Genomic DNA, 16,487 nt, shown 5'->3' on the forward strand with positions numbered 1-16,487 from the left:
AAATGGAAAAATAAAACTTGTTACCAACTCCCCACCAATGCTGGGAGGACAAGAAAACACAAGTTCTTGCTGCTCTTTAGAAATAGAATGCTAAAATGTTAATATAATTCTATAAATGGTACAACTCCTTGTGTTCATTTCAAATTCAGTGCTACTCTTTAGTAGCACTATTTGTAATATTCCTGTACTAGACACTCCACAGAACATGGAAGAGTAATTTCAGTCAGATTCCAAGAGCATTTCATACACTTATCCACACACACTCACTCTCCCCCCGCCACCCCCGCAAGGCAGGCTGGGCTGGGCTGGGCTGGGCTGGGGGAGCAGCACCTGGAGGGGAAGTGGGGCGCTGGAGCAGGTAGGTCTGCCTGTCCTCCTTGCTCTCACCAGCTGGGAACCTGGCCCCTGAGAACCAGCAGGAAGGACAGCACAAACCCACCCAAACAAGGTGGATTTCTACTCAAAACAGACTAGAGGGTTGGGAGGTTTCACTGTATTCCAACACTTTCAGAAGAGTCTAGATCGTTATACTGCCATGAAAGAATATTTGCATCAAAAAACTGGGTTTCTGAACAAAAATTAACAGTATAATGTATTGGTGAAGAATTATATGGCAGTAATTATCATCTACGGATTTCAGGTGATTTGGTGTTTTTAAATTCTTCTTTGGTTTATTCTAGTTGTCTTCCTAGTTTAATTTTTATTTTTCAAAAATAACATTATTTCTAATTAACAGCTACCTCATTCCCAGTAATCCTGGGAAAGAGTTTAGTGTATTAAAAGCTTTTAGAAATATTAACATGGGGAGCAGTATGAAAAGGAGGGGGACCTGGGGGTGGGGCTACTTCAGAAGGACCCCAGTAGAGAACTGGCACCCTGAAAACAGAAAGGCCAGCACAGGTGAAGCTCAGGTTCCGCTCAGAATGTAAGACGTGTGATGTTTCCTGGTGGCCTAGTGGGACCACTGCAAAGGCAATTCCTTAATTACAGTGCAGCCCCAAGGCTCCTGCGTGGCCCAGTGGGGACCTGGGTCCCGGTGACTGACACATGTGCGTCTCACAGTTAACGTGAAGTCAATTTTACCCAGAAAGGGTCACTATGCACAGAGCATCTGCATCTTTAGAAGCAGGACCGTAAGAGACTTATCTCGACAGTGACTTTTAGATCTGAACAGTTTGCACAAAGATAACATTTGATGAAGTTACATTTTCAAGTACTTCAATTATGATCTCTATGGTACATAGAAAAAGAACAGAATTGTACTTCCCTAAACAAATTATCTACCATGTGAAGAATCTCATCCAGAAACTTCACGTGAATTAGAATATGTCCAGGAGCCTTACGTTTCTTATATCTTAATAGCATACAAGTCAGTTCTCTGCTGATCCAGACTTGCAGTATCTGCGGGGAGTAACTACTATATAACCTCGTTTGTCTCGTCTTTGACCACACTGCCCTTTGTGGTCCATGTTATTTCTGAGTGTTGAGAAGGCCTGCGCCTGGTGGCTTGTGAAAATGTTTGTGAAAACCCAAGTGAGGGCTGTGTGCACCTTCCCCACAGAGCAGCTCAGCACCTTCCCTACAGCAGTGGTTTCCAAACTTTATAAGGAGCGCTGAAATCCTTTTTGAAAAAAATTAAAATCTAATGTAGAACCCCAATATAAAATAAAACCTAAACAGCATTTTCTCATTATAAACGGGTAACAAGTTCTTATGATTAAAGTAAACAAGAACAATGAGGCTGCCTTAGAGAACCTGTGATCTGAACGTGAAGTTACAGACAGGTCCAGCCTCAGTGCCCACCTCAACTCCCAATTTATTTTTATCTTTTATCTTGACGCATAACAGAGAAAATCTTGATGCACACAGGAAAGTGGCTGCAAATAGCAACAATGCTTAATCTGCTTGCCCTGTAATCCCAGGGAAATCTGCACTCATGCAGAGACAGCATTAAACATTTTATCCTCACACCTGGACAGAGATAATGTGAGGACAGCAGTGTGTGAGCCTCTAAACCAAGGTGAGCTTCAACTGGGCTCCTCTGGTTGCACACGACTGTGCCTCAATAAAGCTGCATCTGAGGAGCACCTAAGGGTAGAGGAATGGATGAAGAAGACGTGGCACATACATACAATGGAATATGACTCAGCCAGAAAAGAAACGAAATTGAGCTATTTGTAGTGAGGTGGATGGACCCAGAGTCTGCCATACAGAGTGAAGTAAGTCAGAAAGAGAGAAACAAATACCGTATGCTAACACATATATATGGAATCTGAAAAAAAAAATGGTTCTAATGAACGTAGGGGCAGGACAGGAATAAAGATGCAGACACAGAGAATGGACTTGAGGACATGGGGAGGGAGAAGGGTAAGCTGAGATGAAGTGAGAGAGTGGCATGGACTTATATACACTACCAAATGTAAAACAGACAGCTAGTGGGAAGCAGCTGCAAAGCACAGGGAGATCAGCTCGGTGCTCTGTGGACACCTAGAGGGGTGGGATAGGGAGGAGATACGGGATACGTGTATATGTATAGCTGACTCACTTTGTTATACAGCAAAAACTAACACAACATTGTAAAGCAATTATACTCCAAAAGAGATGTTGAAAAAACCAAACACCACCTAAGGGTGCATACTGCCTTTCCTGCCTCTTTTTAAAACATAAATGCATGCTTTGAAAATAAAACTCAAGTCAAGTGTTGGAAGAGCCACACTAACTTCTCAGAGCCTCAGAGCTCCCAAAGGAAACCAGTCTGAGAGCCAAGGCCTCCCGTTTGGGGGCGGTGCTGGTCTGAGAGGTGGCCTCAGGCGCCAGCTCTCGACTGTCCCTCCCTGGTTAACCCAAGCAGTTCTCTATTTACTTACTGCTTCACATAAGCCCCATCTGAAGGGAGGGTTCCTTCTGCGAGGGTTCCTTCTGCTGCTCAAAGTGAGTTTAGGAACCGCTGCACTGGATGACCTGCAATCTAGATTCTTTCAGTCAACTGAATCCAGCCCAGGCGAAGCGCCCTGGGGTGGATTCCGTCAAAGATGCAGAGTCGCTAGTGTCTAAAAGTCAAGTAAAAAGGTATCCAGCACCCAGCGTGTGCGTGTGTGTCCTGAGTGACAGCATGTCCACAGTGAGAGAGGAAATGTGCGGTAGGGCAGAGAGCAGGAACGGGGTGGAGGGGGTACCCACCTCTGCCCACCGCACCGTGACGCCCGCCCGCCCGCCCGCCCCGCCACAGAGGAATGAAAGCAGCTCTCCCTCACCCCCGAGTCTCAGTCTTGAAGACAGTAATAGAACTCTGAGATGTCAATAATTTTATTTTCACGTGATTTCATAGAAAGATTGACCTAGAAATACTGTCTCAAAAGAAAGCTCCTCCAGAACTTCATTCTAAAGGATCAAACCCTGCCCTCTGGCTCCTGAAGACCAGCGAAAGGAGGGGCCCTCTACACAAAGCACGCAGACAACAGCCACCACGGGGAGAGTACAGTACACAGTGCGGGCTGGACGCGGACACGAGTAGGGCAGCGCCGCCCTCATTTCACTTTGGGCGACTGCCCGACAGGGTGAGTGGTCAAAGCAGATGCTGATTGGTTGTCTTGGCACAGGGAAACCAAAGCAAGGGAGCTGCCAGGTAAAGACAGTCGAAAGAGATGCTCTCCCTTAAAGCTTGGCCAACAACATTCTGTATAAAATGTCAACTAGAGTGCTGACCCTTACCAAATTGCTACAGCTGTAGAAAATCCCAAAGAATAAATAGATTCAAAAAGATAGACTATAAGAAAGCCCCAAACTACCATTTGGAAAAACATCTGCACAATTACAACTAATCAAATTGCATTACGTGACTTCAAAAAAATCAACACTGCAACTGAATGCATTAAACCTAATCCTGCATTCAACCCTCCCCCATAAAAGCAGAATTCCAAAGACACCAGCTCAATGTACAAAAAAATTACCCACGTGTTACAAAAATTCACTAGAAAGAAAATGTCCAAAAGGCAATACTGGAGAAACAGCAGTGGTAAGAATTTCCACAGAGGCAGAGGCAGAGCCTGGCCACAGAGGTGACATGTTTCTAATAGAGGCACATGCTCGGGACGCAAAAGCCTCCGGCAGGTAACCATGGAAAGCAGTGAGCCGCTGGGCCCTCCGTGGACTGAGCTGGGACATGGAGAGCAGCCATCCTAACATTCTCACTCCTGACCTGTTCTCTTCTACAGAAGAGTTCTGTCTGAATCACCCTTTTCCTTGGAAGTATTTAAATTAATTCTAACAAAATCTACAGCAGCCTCGTCAGTGAAATTAGGAGCACTGAAGTTAGCAACGAAAATGGGTAAGTTAAAAAAGCGAGTTAGTTATCTGCCACACTAATCCTAATATTAAAATAAAACCAAATTATGGATTATGCTTTAAAAACCAGGACACTCAATCAGCATTGAAGTGCTCAAGGTTAAGCCAAACAGCTCTCATGGATCCCTGAAAAGAAGAAATTACTACTTCAAGCAAACAGCAGACTTCAGTGTTAGCAGAAGAACTTACAAAAAGCTTAATTCGCACTTAATTTGAGAAAAGTAGGCTGTCTAGCAGTTAAGCCAGGAGATGCCAAAAAGCACTCCCGGTGGGAGACGGCCCAGGCTGCTGCCCGGGGCCTCGCAGCACGGGCTGAGCACGCGCTGTGTACTGTACTTACCCCGTTCCACTCTACGCTCATACTCACTTCCTCCCCTCCGTCAGGGCCGCTCTCGTACTTGACCACATCCACGCTGAGGCTCTCGCGGCTTCTCCGCTTCTCCATGTTCTCAGGGTCATTCAGCACTTCAGCTACTCTCTGTTTGTGAGCATTGTCAAGACCCTGCGAGCCAGGCAGGGGGAAAAGGGTGTGATCCATCAGCACTTAAGTTTTATTGGGAATTTCTAAGATAACTAAATGTATATTAGGGGAAAAACAGTTCTTAAACATTGGAGGGAGAATCAGAACAGTGATTCTCAGGAATGTACACCTAACACTTGTGCATTTCACCGCATGTAAATTTTACCTCAAATGTTAAAAAATTATAAACAAATACTGAGCTCCAGGTTATGATGTGCACGCTGAAGTATTTAAAAGGAAGTGTACTGAGGTATACAACTTTGAAAGGCATCGGAAAAAAAAAAGGACTGAAGGATGGATCGATGGGAGAGTTGCTCGTGACTGAATCTAGGAGGCGGTACACGGGTATAAAATCCTCTGAACTTTACTCTATGTTTGGAAGTTTCATGGTGAGATGCTGGGAAACTGCCCAGTTTTTGACACTTTAACATTAAGTGCCTGGTGTTCCATGCCTCCAAAATAAGTACATGGTTGAAAACTCACGGATTACTTTGTTCTCAGTATAACATTTTTAAAAATTAGCCACTAGGGCTTCCCTGGTGGCACAGTAGTTGAGAGTCCTCCTGCCGATGCAGGGGACACGGGTTCGTGCCCCGGTCCGGGAAGACCCCACATGCCGCGGAGCGGCTGGGCCCGTGAGCCATGGCCGCTGAGCCTGTGCGTCCAGAGCCTGTGCTCCGCAACGGGAGAGGCCACAACAGTGAGAGGCCCGCGTACCGCAAAAAAAAATAATTAGCCACTTATTTAACAAAAGGCATTTTAACAGCAAACTTTCTTACTCCACAGAGCGATGAGCAGCAGCAAGCACTCGCCTACTTTCTCAACAATCACCCCACGCACATCTGAGTGGAAACATAACTGGATTAACACCCAGCAGCAAACGTTCTCCATGTGCATTTCAGCACCATCTGATGACCAGGTGCAGCATGTCTTATGTTCTAAATGGAATCTCAACCCGAACAGCTCATGCAAATACTGCCCCTTCGATGACCCTGAGGGTTTCCTCCTCAGGGGGGCACAATACCCAAACAGACCATGTGCTGTGGTGACCTCCACAGTGAAGCGGACCGTGGCCCTCCCAGGCGCAGGAGGGGCTGTTCTCAACAAACCACTAGCAACATCCCTTTCTCTAAACATCTGCAGCTCATGACTCTAGACACCACTGGCTGGATAAACACTATCTGGCACTGGTTTACAGCAAAGCCTGGTCATGAAGGAGCACCACGGACCACCAGTCGAGCCAGAATCCCACGCTGCCTACACCCAGAGCGCCCTCCCCTGAACAGTAGCCCCTCAGAGTCAGAAGACCTGGGAAGGACGACAGGAGTCAAGAAAGGGGCTCCTGCAGGGCACAAGCTAGGAGAGCACCACTGACAACACCTATGCTGGGCCTTCTCTAATCCCTCTGCACAGAATCTCTTGAAGGAAAAAATTCTAAGGTCCCTATGGGTAACTTTAATCCCAGCCAAAAGGTGGCTTTAAACCAACAACTGCATAATAGGCTACACACACCATTCAGGGGAGAAAGCCACACCTGTCCCTCCAGCACTAAAAATAGAAAACAAAACCTGCCATCTTTATATGCACATACATACACAGTAATACATTAACTCCTTACTCTAAAACTGGTAATTAAGGGGCAAGAACTAAGCCTTTTTCCTGAATGTTCTTTACAACTGTATTTCAGCATAACTAAAATACCTCAGTTGATGAAGCAAAGTGCTTCAGTAGTCCTTCTTATTGCCAAATAGTATTCCATCGCATGGATATACCACCTCGTGTATCCATCCATCCACCGACGAACCTGTGTCTGTGTGTTCGTTCAGCCTACTGAGAGTAACGCTGCCACGAACGTATGTGCACAGGAGCAGTCAACCATCATCACTTACGGAGGCCATATTTGCTAATTCACCCACTGACCAAAACGCATTTGTAATCCTAAAATCAACACTCGCAGTGCTTTCATGGTCATTCACAGACACATGAAGTGGAGAAAACTTCGAGTCACCTGACACGCACATCCCCAGCTAAGATCGAACAAGGTGACACTCTGCTTTCTTGTTTCACCTTGTAATGTGAACAAGCATCCTCCCTCCCCGAGTCTAAATCATCTGGTGCCATGTTTTCCGCATTTCAGTCAGCGATTTCACTGTTTAAAACGGTGAAAAAGTGTCCTCTGGTGTTCCTAAGCGCAAGAAGGCTGGGGTGTGCCTTATGGAGAAAGATAAGCTCCCTTCAGGCACAAGTTACAGTGCTGCTGGCCATGAATCCGATGCTAATGAATCAACAACATATACTAAATAAGGTGTCTTTAAACAGAAACACACCTAAAACAAGGTTATGTATTGATCGAAGTAAATGTGACCAGAGGCTCCCAGGAACATAACTCTGTATCTCCCTAGGAACAATGGTTCAGTATTTGCTAATTCAGTGTTCAAAGCAACTTTATAGAACATAAGTACCATGAATAACGAGAACCGGCTGTATTTCTTTTGAGTACCTGTGTTCCATTCTCTCCAGTGTATACCTAGGAGTGGACTTGCAGGGTCAGATAGGAACTCTATGCTTCTCTTTTGGATGAACCTCCAAACTGTTCTCTACAGAAGCTGCACCATTCTGCGTCCCCACCAGCAGTGCACAAGGGTTCCAGTCTCTACACCTCCTCCTCGACACTTGCTATTTCTGTTTTGGTTTTGAATTCTAGCCATCCCAGTGGGTGTGTGGTGGTGCCTCACTGTGGTTTTCATTTGCATTCCCCTGATGACTCATGACGTTGAGCATCCTTCCATGTGCTTGTTGGCAGCTGTATAGCATCTTCAGAGAAATGTCTATTCAGGTCCTGTGCTCGTTTTTTAATTAGGTGGTCCTTTTGTCTTTATACATTCTGGACACTAGACCTCCTCAGAGATGTGATTTGCAAATATGTCCACCCATTCTGTGAGTCTTTTCATTTTCTTGATAGTGTCCTTGAACGCACAAATGTTTGTAATTTTGGTGAATCTGACTTTTGCTGTGTTGCTCGTGCTTTTGGTGTCATACTTACCATATATTTACATTATATTGTCGCTTGAACAATGTAAGTTTATTTGTACAAACTAGAACAGTAAACATTTTCTATTTCTAAATCAAGGTTTCAGTAAGTCTCGTAAAAGAGAATCATTAAACTCAAAGTTAAAAACGGAAGGCTAGGGCTTCCCTGGTGGCGCAGTGGCTGAGAGTCCGCCTGCCGATGCAGGGGACACGGGTTTGTGCCCCGGTCCGGGAAGATCCCAAATGCCGCAGAGCAGCTGGGCCCGTGAGCCACGGCCGCTGAGCCTGCGCGTCCGGAGCCTGTGCTCCGCAACGGGAGAGGCCACAGCGGTGAGAGGCCCGCGTACAATCAATCAATCAATCAATCAATCAATACAGAAGGCTAAGTTAAAAACAGAAGGTTTTTGACTGACCTGTTTACGTGACCTCATGGCTGCTTCTTCCAATGTTTCTGCAGCTTCAAATTTGCCTTGACGTCTGTAAAGTGCCCCAAGGTTTTTTAAAGTAGTTGTAACAGTTGGACTGTAAGAAAGCATATGATATACAAAACTATAAAATACAAGTTTTAGAGCAACCACTATCAACAGCACATAATCTAAAGGACAAACAGACTTATGTTTGGCTAAAATTATTTAAATTTCTATGGTACTTTTTTTTAACTGTAAAACTCTAAAAGGCTCTTCTATGTCAAGCATCCCCTGCCTACTGCACTGAGCCCTGTGGCTGATGGGACATGCCCCTGTATTCCTTCCAGTCTGTGGCTGCTCCCACAGACCACCGGGCAGTCTCAACAAAAATGTCTATTCTGGGTCTGTCCAGTGACCATCAGGCTTCTCCCCCTTCGGGGGCAGGTAGTAAAGAGGACACATGTTTTAATGCTGCTATCTACCTTCTCCCCTCCCTCTACAAGTAGAGGGGAAGCAAAGTGAATCCAAAACTCATCACCAATGAGATCTGAGTCACAGAATGACGGCTGTGTGTGCGAAAGGATGAACAAACAGTGTGGACACAGACAGTGCTTCTGCACTCCTCACAGAGCACTCTTACTAAGAGACGAGAAATAAGTCTAGTTCATTTTAGTACGGATATACTTCAAGAGATTCTTTGCTTACTGATGACAGGCGCTTTAGAAATAAAGAAGCTATGCCCCATGTCTTTGAGACAGCTTACAGAGTATTGGGGGAGACAAAGCACATGCAATTCAGAAGTTGCGCTGAGCGCTCTGGGGGGCCCAAAGAAGGAGCACCTGCTCCAAACTAGGGGTTCAGAGAACTTTTCTGAAATAGAAGACTGGTAAACTAAGTCTTAAAGGGTGAGCAAAAGTTAAAATAGGAAAAAGACTGCAGGAAAGGTGTTGCAGTCAGAAGAGGAAACGGGCATCTGCACAGGCTCATGGGCTGCTGGTGAAGGAGCTCACACAACCCTCCGCAGACACGGAGGCCCTGAGGGCTGCGGGCGACTGGGGTGTGCACCTGGACACACCTGCAAAGTGCTGGCTTTTGCACGTCTGCTGGCCTGTTTCCCGTGAGTTTGCTCCATGGCGACCTCAAATGTTGTCTCTATATTTAGTCATCTCTTCTCCTGCGATTTGGTACTTAGCCTTAGACACAGCATTAATGGACAGAACCAATATTTTACCCACGTGACCCATATTACGGTGGGTTTTGTGTACATGAATTACCTCATTTATGAAGTTATGGAATTTGTATTGGAATCTGTGGAAAATCAGGGACTGTGCAACCACACCACTTTAAGCAACTTACACACTCGGTCATTTACAAGCTACCTTTGAAGCATTAGCACCTTCCACAGCTGTGTCTTTGTTTTTCAGTTAAGCAGACGTACCTGTCAACTTTGCAGGCTTTGTACCAGCCACCATACTCTCCAAAAGAAGTCCCATCCTTTTGCTTTCCCTAAATTATAGCAAATAATTTCAAGTGAATAATTATCTTAAGCAATATATTCAATTTAGAATCTCTCGAAATAGTATGTCCTTACTTTGCATTCTTCTCTTTCCTCAGCATGCATCCAAATGGGTTTATTTTCATCTAGGGAAGAAAAAATAACATACTATAAACTGAAGCATAACAGAGCCCACAAAGTTGAATTTGTCAAGTTTCAGCAACTGCAAGGTTTCTGTTTTATTTTCCGTATGATCCTTCTCAGATATTACTTTTCACATCATGGACAGACAAGGTTTCACAATGGAGAATAAAGACTATGAAGACAGAACCAGACCACAAGAAACCAGTAGGAAATGGCCATTCACATGCAGCTCTGTGAACAGAAGACATGGAATCAAAGGTACCAACCTAGACAGGGTAGGCAACGATCAAAAACACAGACAAATGCTAGGGTCCCTATAAGGAAACTTTTAATGCTAGAACCCTCACGTAACACTTGGGACTACTTAGAATTTGAACAACTAACATTAAACAAAAGTCTAAGAAATAGTAGTAAGATGTTGGGAGCAAAAATGGAAAAACTACAAATCAATATTCCTTTAAAATTTTCTTCACTTTTGAGAACACTGACACATACCACTCATCCAAAGCTTCCAACTAATGCACCCACATCATGGAGGATAAGCAGTCTTAAAAGTGAAGGGGGTTTCCCTGGTGGCGCAGTGGTTGAGAGTCCGCCTGCCGATGCAGGGGACATGGGTTCATGCCCCGGTCCGGGAAGATCCCACATGCTGCGGAGCAGCTAGGCCCGTGAGCCATGACCACTGAGCCTGCGCGTCCAGAGCCTGTGCTCCGCAACGGGAAAGGCCACAACAGTGAGAGGCCCACGTACCACCAAAAAAAAAAAAAAAAAAGTGAAGGTTATGGGCTTTCCTGGTGGCGCAGTAGTTAAGAATCTGCCTGCCAGTGCAAGGGACACGGGTTTGAGCCCTGGCCCAGGAAGATCCCACACGCTGCGGAGCAACTAAGCCCATGTGCCACAGCTACTGAGGCTGCGCTCTAGAGCCCGCGAGCCACAACTGCTGAGCCCGTGTGCCACAACTACTGAAGCCCGCGCACCTAGAGCCTGTGCTCCGCAACAAGAGAAGCCACAACAATGAGAAGCCTGCGCACTGCAACAAAGAGTAGCCCCCGCTCACCACAACCAGAGAAAGTCCAAGCACAGCAAAGACCCAACGCAGCCAAAAATAAAAACAAATAAATATTTTTTAAAAGTGAAGGTTATGAAAATACTTTTATGACATGAAAAATGCTTAAGCTACAAGTATAAAAGAAAATAAGCAGTATGCATGATTATATATAAAGTGTGGTTTCAATTATGCAAATCAATTGGCAAGAAAGGAAGGAAAGACACAAAAAATTAAGACATATTTGGGTGATGAAATTATAGGTGATTTTCATGATCCCATCTCTTCACGTATTTTTGAGGTTTCTGGAGAAGAAGACCTGTGCTCCCACCCAATCCAACCACTCATAAGCTACCCATCCTCGGAGAGTCGCTTAGCCTGCAGTGTCCTCGCTCCTAAAATGGAGTAATGTGTGACCCATTTCACAGGACTGTTGAGAAAATTAAATAAGATTACATATTTAAACTGTTTTTAACTAAAAGACTAGTATGTGGTTAACTATTCTTAGGATTATTGGGCATGTCATAGGAGAAGAATGAAACTAGTTTTAAATACTGGCTTTAAAAGAGTGAATATTTGTATAGCAAAGGAAACCACAAACAAAATGAAAAGACAACTTACGGAATGGGAGAAAATATTTGCAAATGATGCAACTGACAAGGGCTTAATTTCCAAAATATACAAACAGCTCCCATAACTCAACAACAAAAAAACAAACAACTCAATCAAAAAATGGGCAGAAGGGGGCTTCCCTGGTGGCACAGTGGTTGAGAGTCCGCCTGCTGATGCGGGGGACACGGATTCGTGCCCCGGTCCGGGAGGATCCCACATGCCGCGGAGCAGCTGGGCCCATGAGCCATGGACACTGGGCCTGTGCGTCCGGAGCCTGTGCTCCGCAGCGGGAGAGGCCACAGCAGCGAAAGGCCCGCATACCGCAAAAAAAAAAAAAAAAAAAGGCAGAAGACCTAAATAGACATTTCTCCAAAGAAGACATACATATGGCTAACAGTCACAAGAAAAGATGCTCAACATAACTAATTACAGAAATGCAAATCAAAACTACAATGAGGTTATCACCTCACATCAGTCAGAATGGTCATCATTAAAAAGTCTACAAATAACAAATGCTGGAGAAGGTATAGAAAAAGGGACCCTCCTACACTGTTGGTGGGAATGTAAATTGGTGCAGCCACTATAGAAAACAGTATGGAGGTTCCTCAGAAAACTAAAAATAGAATTACCGTATGATCCAGCAATCCCACTCCTGGGCATATATCCAGACAAAACTGTAATTCAAAAAGATACAATGCACCCCTATGTTCATAGCAGCACTATTCACAATAGCCAAGACATGGAAACAACCTAAAAGTCCATCGACAGATGAATGGATAAAGAAGATGTAGTATATATATGCAATGGAATACTACTCAGCCATAAAAAAGAACGAAATAATGCCATCTGCAGCAACATGGATGCAACTAGGGCTTACCATACTAAGTGAAGTAAGTCAGAAAAAGACAAATACCATATGATACCACTCATATGTGGAATCTAAAATATGACTCAAAGGAACCTATCTATAAAACAGAAACAGACTCACAAACATAGAGAACAGACTGGTGGTTGCCAAAGGGAAGGGGGGTGGGGGAGGAGTGGAGTGGGATTTTGGGGTTAGCAGACGTAAGCTATTATATACAGAATGAATAAACAACAAGGGCCTCCTGTACAGCACAGGGAACTATAATAAGTATCCTATGATAAACCATAATGCAAAAGAATATAAAAAAAAAAGAATATACATATATAACTGAATCACTTTGTTGTACAGCAGTAATTAACAACATTGTAAATCAACTATACTTCAATTAACAATGGTGAGACTAGCCAGGGAAGTTTTGAAAAGGAAGAGTACTTACAGACTTTGTCACATCACATATCTAACTTCACCCCCACCCCGCCTCACTGCAAAACCACAGCAGCCAAGATGATGTGCAACTGGTACAAGAATCAATACCTGCATAAATGGAGAGGAATGGTCCACCATTACCACTACCACTACCACCAGCAACAAAACCCTTGACTTGATAAAGAATTTAGAATATGACCTTACGAATGAGTGGGGGGAATGGAAGGATTATTCAGTTAGTGGTGCTCGTACAATTGTTTAAATACTTGAAAAATAATTGTATATCACAATTATTTAAAAAAAAAAAGTGAACAGTATTTAAAGCTTAATAACACTGTTATTTACTGCAGTTTTAGCTTTATGTACTAACCTAACCCTATTGTTAGAACAGACAAGAATCCACCAGTTAAGAGAACTAGATTTCCTGACAACAAACCAGGTCATGGGTTTCAATGCTGCACTGTAGTCAAGAAGGCCCTGTGACCTGAAAGCCACGCCCCGACAGCAAACCAGGACACATGTGCATCTTGCCTAAAGAAAAAATGCCTTTCTGTCCTACGTTTTAACATTTGTGTGGAGGATAAATGTGAGTACAGAAAAACTGCTTTTAACTAGAACCCAATTAACTGGACTTCATGCTACTATTTTTAGTAGAAAGAAGCTAGCAAATCGCAAGGAAACAAGTCTTCCCCAAGAGTAAAATTTTTTGAAAGAAGCACTAAGGAGATGGCCTGGAATCAACACAAAACCAGCAAGGCCTCTACAGTCAGACGAGGACATGAAAGTGCCCTGTGAACTGTACAAGTCCAGGGAGGTGGACGGTTATCCAATCCCGGCCCAACTGCAAACAGAATCCATTTTCAAAATGATGAGCCTGAGGCATCACGATCTTCTGATAGTAAGAGATTTACCGCTCCACTTGTTAACAGACAAAAACTAATACACTTTTCAAAGATTTTTCAAAAGTAGTTTCTAGAAACTCTGTATAGAAGAAAGTATTTATTAATCAAAACCTCTTTCCCCACGAATTCTAAGGTTTCCCACACACTAGTAACAACTGTTCACATTCTGAAATCCTTAGGTAATAGGCAGTAAAGGGGGGAAGATGCCTGACGTAACACACAGATATTGTTTTACTGAGCAATCAGAATCTTATACAGTATTAATATTAAGCACCTACAATACTTTAAGGGGTACAAAGGAGACAGGCCTGAGCTCCTTAAGGCTGTCAAACAACCCAGCAGGCCTGGGATGGGTCGAGAATCTGCATTTCTGACAGGTCCCAGGTGGAGCTGAAATTGCTGGTTCCTGCCGGCACTTTGAGAACCACTGTATTACAGAGCAATTCTAGAAAGCACTAATGACTCCAGGAAGGCTTTCTGGAGTCAGTGCATCTAGGTTGTGCCTAAAGTACGTGTGGACTCCGGTGAGGGTAGCGTGGCCCATCACCCTGACCACAGGCTGCATGACTCCATTATCGGTAATGCCAGGGCAGGTACGCAGGGTTCACCACGGTCACTGGATGATGAATGATGAGCCGATGGGCACTCACTCAGACCGGGTCACGTCCTCTCCAATAAGCGCTCCGTGGAAAATCATTTCTAAAATTCAAATTAAATTCTACCTTGAAAATACTGTGATGACTTGTGTATTACCAAGTTCAAGCTGGAAATCACTATTTTTTTTTTATCCTTTTGCTTCACGGAAATCACTATGTTTAATGCATCCTACAACTGCATCTGCTTAGAAACAAAAGTACATTTCTTACCATCCACAGAACCAAACTCCCTTTCATGTGCGCGAGTGAGAATCTCTTTGTACAGTGTTTCTGCTTGCTTGAATTTTCCTTGCTTCAGATAGCAGGATGCCTTAAAATAAAACAGAGTACTTACTATTCTTCATAGTAAGTGAAGCACGTGTTCTTATTTACAGGTTAAACTATGAAACAGAGTTCAGATTTCAGGAAGAAGGTGGTCGGGCTCCACCTACAGAGCTGTGCCTGTCAACGTACCAGGTTATTTTTCGTTTTGGCCACGTTGGGGTCGTCAGGCCCCAGTCTGGTTTGGTAGATCTCGAGGGCTCTCTGATAATAATATTCTACTTCTTCATACTTGCCCTGGTTCTGGCACAGTAAGGCCAAGTTATTTAACTGCTTGGCAACATCGGGGTGATCCTTTCCCAAAACCTGGGAATAAAAAATAGTGTATTAGAAACACTTATTATTTGTTTCACATGGTACCATCCGATCCATTCTCCACCCTATCATGAGAAGGCGCGTTCTAAACATAAATACGACTGTGCCTTGTTCCCAGGCTTCTGATGTTTAAATGGCTCCCCATGCAATAATAAAAATAACTTAACCAGAATTTGTTGAACTCCTTATTCTTGGGGGGAGGGGACTATGCTGATTTCCTTCACGTGCTTTAGTGTCTTTAATTCTTATAATAATCCTACATGGTAGGCAATACTATGCACAGTTTGAAGATGAGGAAACTGGGTTTTATAAAGGCTGTTTAATATGGCCACCCAGTCCTTGAAGTGCCTGAACTTACACCTGGCCCTTCTGAGTCTAACTACATTACACTTATCCCTGCACAGAACAGCCTTCAAAGGAAACTTCCAATTCTTCAATTCACATCCTACGTATCCCTTCACATTCAGACCCAGATTCTCTGAGCATCCCAAACCACTTCCCTCACATTTCAAACTTCACCTCAGGGCTCTTCGAACTTGAACTTACTGTCCCAGACGCCCAACACTCTTCTCCCAGCACTGCCCTGCTCCCCACCCTCCACTAAATAACTCATCTTTCAGGTCTCTTTTCAGGTCCCCTCAGAGAGGACCTCCTTATATCCAATTTAAGGGAGCCCTCAGCCCATCCCCACCCAGTTTACTCACAAGCACATCACCTGGTTTTTTTCTTTCTTTCCAAGTATCACTACCCAAAACTGTCTTATTTATTTAGTCCTTTATCGCCTAGACTCTCACCCGTTAAGACGTAAGCCTCAGTATGCAAATGCCTTGTCTCAATGTCTGGATGTAATGTCCTCTCAGCACCTAGGACGGTGCTGGCACACAGGTGGACGACCAAACACTACACTGCTTCCTCAGGACCTGAGCCAGCCATCCAGTCTCTCACCTTGTGCCTTTACCTACACATTCCCCAATGAGGCAGGCTGCCTCTCCATCCCCTCTGCATTCCCTTCCTCTCCCTGCCTGGGAAGCTCTGACCTCGGTTCTTGAGACTCAGCTCCAACGCTGACCATTTGTGGGAGGCCATGCCCAGCACAGTCCCAGCCCTGTACCTGGAGAAGCCCTTGCTCTATGTGCTCCCTGAGCTCTAGGCTAGAAGCCAAAGCACCTGCATTCCCAAGGTCTGCTTGCTGCACTGTGTCCCCAGGGAAAGGACTGTGTCTAATTTGAAATCGCCAACTCTAACCAAGCAGGGAGCCCCCAAGTCCTCAATAAATGTCTGCTACATGACTGAACGAAAGAGCAAATATATATGAATGAATCTGACAGATCATCACCTATAGTTCATAATCCTCAATTTGATATATTTGTGATTCTCCCTGATTTTAACCCCAGCCCACTCA

At 44.4% G+C, this 16,487-nt stretch overlaps 1 protein-coding gene across 11 annotated transcripts in view; it reads right to left on the reverse strand.

Annotated features, from left to right (window-relative positions):
• KLC1 (kinesin light chain 1) overlaps positions 1–16,487 on the reverse strand; it is a 58,823-nt gene that overhangs the window by 13,870 nt on the left and 28,466 nt on the right. For 5 of the 11 annotated variants that reach the window (XM_082848182.1, XM_082848177.1, XM_082848187.1 and 2 more), the window contains exons 8-13: positions 14,903–15,076; positions 14,660–14,759; positions 9,893–9,942; positions 9,740–9,807; positions 8,308–8,416; positions 4,685–4,846 (exon numbers count right to left, since the gene is read on the reverse strand). In XM_082848182.1, the coding sequence (XP_082704308.1) occupies positions 4,685–4,846; positions 8,308–8,416; positions 9,740–9,807; positions 9,893–9,942; positions 14,660–14,759; positions 14,903–15,076 (663 nt within the window). The remainder of the gene's footprint in view (positions 1–4,684; positions 4,847–8,307; positions 8,417–9,739; positions 9,808–9,892; positions 9,943–14,659; positions 14,760–14,902; positions 15,077–16,487) is intronic. The other 6 variants (XM_082848183.1, XM_082848180.1, XM_082848179.1 and 3 more) reach the window with 3 other exon arrangements.

Source organism: Leucopleurus acutus, assembly GCF_964270905.1.
Source record: "Leucopleurus acutus genome assembly, chromosome: 1".
In the NCBI taxonomy this organism is placed as follows: domain Eukaryota; kingdom Metazoa; phylum Chordata; class Mammalia; order Artiodactyla; family Delphinidae; genus Leucopleurus; species Leucopleurus acutus.